This window comes from Octopus bimaculoides, chromosome 1 (genome assembly GCF_001194135.2).
Source record: "Octopus bimaculoides isolate UCB-OBI-ISO-001 chromosome 1, ASM119413v2, whole genome shotgun sequence".
Taxonomy (NCBI): domain Eukaryota; kingdom Metazoa; phylum Mollusca; class Cephalopoda; order Octopoda; family Octopodidae; genus Octopus; species Octopus bimaculoides.
The window spans coordinates 197,524,482-197,531,374 of NC_068981.1; the positions used below are offsets into that span (position 1 = coordinate 197,524,482).

A 6,893-nucleotide genomic window follows, 5' to 3' on the forward strand; every position below is an offset into this window, starting at 1 on the left:
ATATATATATATATAGTGAGAATTTACAAATAAACAAAAGACGAAGACGGGTGTGTAAACAACAGACAGCTGTATTAGTTTAACGCTTGGGAAGTGAGAAAGGCTTTTACGTTTCGAGCCTACGCTCTTCGACAGAACACAGAAATAAACAGGGAGAGAAAATCGAAAATGGTATAGTGGTTAGCGATCTATCATGGCGAATGCCGGACAGAGGAGTCACATAGAAGAGCTAGGAAGAAGGGGAGATAATAAAGTAGTGGTGATATATTGTGAAGGAATGAAACAATGAGCAGGCTGCAGATGTTAGACAAAAGATTTAATACTATACATTATAAAATTATTATGATTTGTAACAGACAGACAAGAACAGCGTTTGGTGACAGGGCACAATCGATTAAATCCAATATTGAACTCTCGCATATTTTATCCATTTCAGAACGAGTGAAATATGAATATATAACACTGGCGGGATTTGAACTCAGAAAAGAAATGTGAAGGCTAAAAAAAAACAACAAAAAACAAAAAACAAATACACCTCAAAACAGCAAAAGACATGTGGTCTCCATTTATTCTGCCAGTCATCGGTCTAATTTTAGAACACAACAGCAACAACAACAAAAACAACCATAATAATAGTTTCATATAGTTTCATCCATGTTCTATGTATGTATTATCAACGAATGTGTTCTCACCCATACACTGTGTAATGTATTATTAACAAATGTATTCTCATCCGTGTACAGGGAATGTATTATTAACAAATGTGTCTTCAGCCATATACTGTGTATGCATGCATTACAAACAAAAGTATTTTCATGTAAAGACTGTGTATAGATCCTTAACGAATATATTTTCAACTATATACTGTGTATATATCATTAGCAAATGTGTTTTCACCCATATAATGTGAATGTATTATTTACATATGTACTCACACCCATATACTGCATATGTATCATAAACAAATACGTTCTTCTCATCTGTACACTGTGTTTAATGTTATTTACAAATGTATTCGCATCGATATACTGTGTATGTAATTTTTAATGAATGTGTTCTGATACGTATACTCTGTGTATATTATTTAACAAATGTATTCTCATGCATATATTTGTACCAGTTATAAAATTATTCCCAGAACCCGTTGTGACATAGTACAGATGGCGCTGATAACACGCCATTAACAAATACAATCACAAACATCAGAATAAAATATGTCATTGTTTCAAATCCAGCATAAAAGACGAACAGGGAAATTTGAAGAAATCTTTAATAAAAAAGACGGGACTAGAACATAGTCATTTCTAAATATAACAGGTTTCAAAGCAAAACTGTTCCCTATCCACACACACACACACACACACACACACACACACACACACACACACACACACACACACACACACACACACACACACACACACACACACACACACACACACACACACACACACACACACACACACACACACACTTCTCAGTATATCTTTTGATATATATTTATCAAGTAGACACAGAGTGCTCAATAATCTAAAGTAAAGCTAAAATTAATGTAATCTAATTTACATGTATGCATATATGTATATATAAATTGAGACAATGGAGCAGGTAAAATACATATGTTTCCTAGCTTGCAAATTATCAGAGGTAATATCTACTCAACGAGGAGTGCTCCACTAGCTACTCACCAGGCCGAATATACCTTAGTTATATGAAAATTACATTGTCGTCAAGGAATCCTCTCGTTGAGTAATCATCACTTCCGTGAATCTGGTAGCCAGGAAACATACGTAGCTGGATTTTACCTGCTCTATTCCCTCAGTTTGGATTTTTATTCGCATCCATAGCAACTCTAGTTACTAACCATGAACTATAAAAATGCTTTTTCCAGCTTATCGAACTTCGATATGTGAAAAGCCTACAACCTCCGACGTCAATAAATTATTATTGTTCCTGACAATTGTTTTCTTATACCAACCATGGTATGAACTCAAAGTTTACTAACGTTATACACCTAAATGCTTGGATCTAACAATTACACACATGCACACACGCACACACACATACACACACATACACACACACATACGTATATATATATATGTGTATATATATATATATATATATATATATATATATATATATATATATATATACATCTATCTATCTCTCTATTTGTAGATGTAACATAATAAATAGCACGTATTAATATTTATGTTAAAATATATTTACATTTGCATCTCGTATCGTATTTTGCGCGTATATCCTTGCGTGTACATCACTTTACATTACAACTCCTCCACACGCAACACACTACATACACATGCATACATATACATACACGAACACACACTCACACACATATATACACACGCACTCATGTAGTTTTTAGGTGCATTTTCCGTTTTCCGAAATTCTAAAACTAAAGACGAATCCAATATTTACATATTTCCAAACTCGTCGCGTGTCTACGACGTGTAAGGGAATCCTGATCCTATCCCACCCCAGTTTTGATAAGAACAGGCTACCAATTAATATTCCACCCTCGTTAGAATACAACATGAATATATAAGAAATATCCGTTTACACATGAGCGCACCTCAATACAATTCAATGTACGTCAGTTATATATATATATATATATTTAAGTAATGATGCAGATGAACGCAATTAGGCTTGACTTATATATACATATATACATATATATATATATACATATATACATACACACACATACACAGTGAGAATTTACAAAAAAGAAACAAAAGACGAAGACGGGTGTGTAAACAACAAACAGATGTATTAGTTTAACGCTCGGGAAGTGAGAAACTCTTTTACGTTTCGAGCCTACGCTCTTCGACAGAAAGGAACACGGGAATAAACAGTGAGAGAAAATAGAACAAACATATATATATATATATATATATATATATATACATAAAACACACACGCATATTTATATCTATACATATATATATACACACTCACACATAAACACATATATCTACATACATTCAAAGACAAAACACACACACACACATATGTTTATATATATATATATATATATATATATATATATATATATATATATATATACAAATATATTTACATAGAGCATAAAGAATACAGAATACTATGAAGAGAATATATAACTCGACAGCTGTTTCAGGAACCTCGGAGTTACGTAATAATCGTAATGTTTATAATTTGCAGATGGAATATGCAAAAGATTTTGGCTATGCAACCAGTAAATAGTCCCAGAGAGATATTACAATAAGTCCGGCTTCCTTCATCCAGAGAAAGTTGGCAAAGTATACATACATACCTACACACACACACACACACACATTGCTAACATATTAGCAAAAAACTACATCCATTCACACACACATACACATACGAAATAATTGTACACCTACACAAACAACAATGGGTATACATCTTACAATGCTATAAGTAGAAAGATAAATGATAAAATGAAACAAATGCAGGAATATTACTTTGGCGTAGTTCCTTTCTTTCGTATTTTTCAAGAATATTACCGAAAGGAGTTTGTTATAATATTGCATATATAGATAGAAAAAATAGTATTTGGTTGATAATGTGAAAAATACACAGTGACAATGATAAAAAAAGAAAGGGCTGGTTGAGACAGAGGTCTATAATATCTGGGTAAAGTTTGTAAAACACAGAAATATATATAACAGCCATTTTAAGTAGAATCACGTTCTTGGAGTATTTTTGGATTTGTGTAGTTTCTGTTATTGTAATAATATCTTTCTCTCTCTCTCTTTCTCTCTCTCTGTCTTTCTCTCTCTCTCTCTCTATCTTCCTCTCAAACACATACACTCACTCAACGAAACACACACACACATATACACATGCACTTACACCTTTATATACAACTGCGTATTTATGTGTATGTATGCATGCATGTATGTATGTATGTATGAACGTATGCATGTATGTATTATTATTATGTATTATGTATGTATTATGTATGTATGTATGTATGTATGTGTGTACACACACACACACACCCAAACATATATATACTTATATATGTATATATGTATGTATGCATTCAGCAATTTAAATCGCATAAAATGTAAATAGCTATCTGTGTACCAACCTAACGTATATACGCCATCATGTACACTGAGTATATTTCAGCCCGGCAAGCTTTCCGCAATATCAGTGAATAATGAATTCACTGTCTCCTCTATATTGAAGGAGACGAATCACATCTTGCGTTCCCTTGAGTCACTGTTGAGAGGATGTTTGCTTCGCTAAGATATATTATTGTTTTTAGTACAATATGTCCATGAAAAGATTTTTTTCTCAGACAAAAACCACAACTTTATGCCTGTCAATAGCGTATATACGTTATATATGGTACCCAGATGGTTATATGTGTGTATGTATGCATGCATATGTGAGTGTGTGTATGCGAGTATTGGAGTGTATGACAATTAATCAAATCAGAATTTAGAGTTCAATACAATCAGATCAATGAACAACTATCATCTACCGATGTTTAGAAATAAATCACAACGCAATAAATTACAACATTGTAGCATTTTTTTTGTCTTTAAAAATGTCTTCAAGGGAAATGCAAAATGTTGTTCTACAGAGTTTCTGTGAAAGACCAATGAAACGCGAATGATCATATTTAGAAAGTGTAATCACAATCTATCTATCTATCTATCTATCTATCTATCTATCTATCTATCTATTCTTCATACAGGAGTTCTTGATAATTATTGTCTGGTGAAGATAACACTGCAGTAATCCGCTGATTACGTTTGCACTGATGGTGGTGGTGATAGTGATGGTGGTGGCGGCGGCGGAGAATATATTTCAGCCGCTTAGCGCCTTGAAAACTAAGATAATCTGTAGAACATCACATCATTATGTGACAATGGCTTCGGAGGAAAAGGGGAAGTAAGAAAGAAAGATTACACAGATAAGCATCGACTCCTGTATTGTCGTTTCGAAAATCCGTTTAGTTATCGACGCAATGTGATAAGTAACAGTCCTCTCTCTCTCTCTCTCTCTCTCTCTCTCTCTCTCTCTCTCTCTCTCTCTCTCTCTCTTCCTGTATATATATATATATATATATATATGTATATATAAACAGTGCTACATACACAACAGTGCTTATATCCGACAGTAGTACATTTATGGTTTTATGGCTTCACCTATCCATGCAGTGTTGAATTCTTTTCTACGGTTTACCAGGGTTTTTTTTGCAATTATTTTTAATTTAATTTTTTTAAAAAATTTTCTTTTTCTTTTTGATTTCTAAGTGATCATTTTATTTGTTTTTTGTAATATTTCGATTGTTTGTTTAGTTGCTGAGTTGCTTTGGCGCTTGATTGTTCGATTGCTAGTTACTGAGCTGTCTGGGTTCAATACCTCCGTCTCTTCTCTGTTTTCATTCAAGAAATATTGCAGCTATTGCGTTTCTTCCTTTTCGTGTGAGTAGTCATTATTGATATTTCTGGCATCGATTTTCGCCCTCGACGGAATGCAGGCATCCGTCGAAATTGCTGAACTTTCGCTTGATAAACCAATTCTTTAAATATATCTTCAATATTCACTTTTTCTTTGGCAGAAGTTTCTACATAACCATGTCCCCATTCTACAGCAACCAAAGCTTCAGCAGTTTCTTTCTCAATTATTCGAGTTTTCACTTCAACGTCAGATTTATTGCCCACAATAACAATCGGTAAATCACACGTTTCTCGCTCTTCCAATATCTGGTCACGCATCGCTTTCATTTCTTCGAAAGATTTCTCACAGTCTACAGAGAACACCAACACAAAAGCATCACTGGTAGAGATAGCTAATTTACGCATTGCAGGAAATTGGTAAGCACCGGATGTATCAAGAATGTCGAGGATAATCCTAGTTCCGTCCATGACAAATTCTCCTCTGTGAAGTTCTTCCACTGTTTCATGGTAATCTGTAAGATATTTGTCATGAAGAAATTGTGAAACGATACACGTTTTGCCAACACGAGCCGCTCCCATGACCACCACTCGATAATCGGCAGCATCGCTCTCATGGCACGACAGTTGTAAACTTCCACGACGATGGGCTATCAATGCAGGATTTGGCATTTTGGTACGGTATAAAGAAATATCCTGGAATCTGTGTTGTTATAAATACTGTTCAATATTATTTAATGTTGGATTCTTGATTAACAGATCGCGGTCAGAGCCCAGTTCCAATGTAGAATACTTTTCACAGGTTCATTCCCTGCAATATAAAAAAAAATTCAAAAATTAAAATATATTCAAAAACTATCATGCAAAATAGAATTACATGGAAAAGGTCGTGTAGAATCACATGGAAAATATGAAAATTATAATGTAAAAAATATAATATAAAAAATATATACAGGGTGAGTGGAAAGTAAAGTAGACATTAGAAATTGCTTATAGAATTTTTAGTAGCACTGAAGTCATGACAAAAACGTTTTTTAAACAGACAAGACTAATGGGGATTTTTTATTTTCTTGTCTTATTGTCTTACTTCTTATTTTCCAGATGTCCGGTGGTTTGATTGTTCGGGAGTGAGCTAAGATAACAGCACGCTATGAAGTGTGGAATTCCATTGCTTTGGTTCAGAGATGGTGGCATGCATAGAATGGTAAGCATGCAACACTACGTCCGGAGACAATAAAAAGTTGTCACGTAAAGCTGATGACCACGGACTCTGTGAATGATGCAAGAAGTGGCCGTCCTACCACATCCCAATCAGTGGAGATCGTGGCAACAGTGCAGGAAATGTTTAATCGCAGCCCGCAAAAATCAACACGTGAAGCAGCTCGTGGAAGTGGACTAACAAGATATACACAATACACGTACGGTGTTGCATAAAGAATT

At 34.2% G+C, this 6,893-nt stretch overlaps 1 protein-coding gene across 1 annotated transcript; it reads right to left on the minus strand.

The window, feature by feature from the left end:
* Nucleotides 1-3,115: 3,115 nt before the first annotated feature.
* On the minus strand, nt 3,116-6,286 carry LOC106874932 (ras-related protein Rap1). The gene has a single exon (XM_014922845.2). The coding sequence runs from the start codon at nt 6,123-6,125 to the stop codon at nt 5,442-5,444; it is 684 nt and encodes a 227-aa protein (XP_014778331.1). The 5' UTR covers nt 6,126-6,286; the 3' UTR covers nt 3,116-5,441.
* Nucleotides 6,287-6,893: the final 607 nt, after the last annotated feature.

Excerpts from the sequence above, each read along its gene's own strand:
- LOC106874932 (XM_014922845.2), bottom strand. The coding sequence starts at position 6,125 with ATGCCAAATCCTGCATTGATAGCCCATCGTCGTGGAAGTTTACAACTG.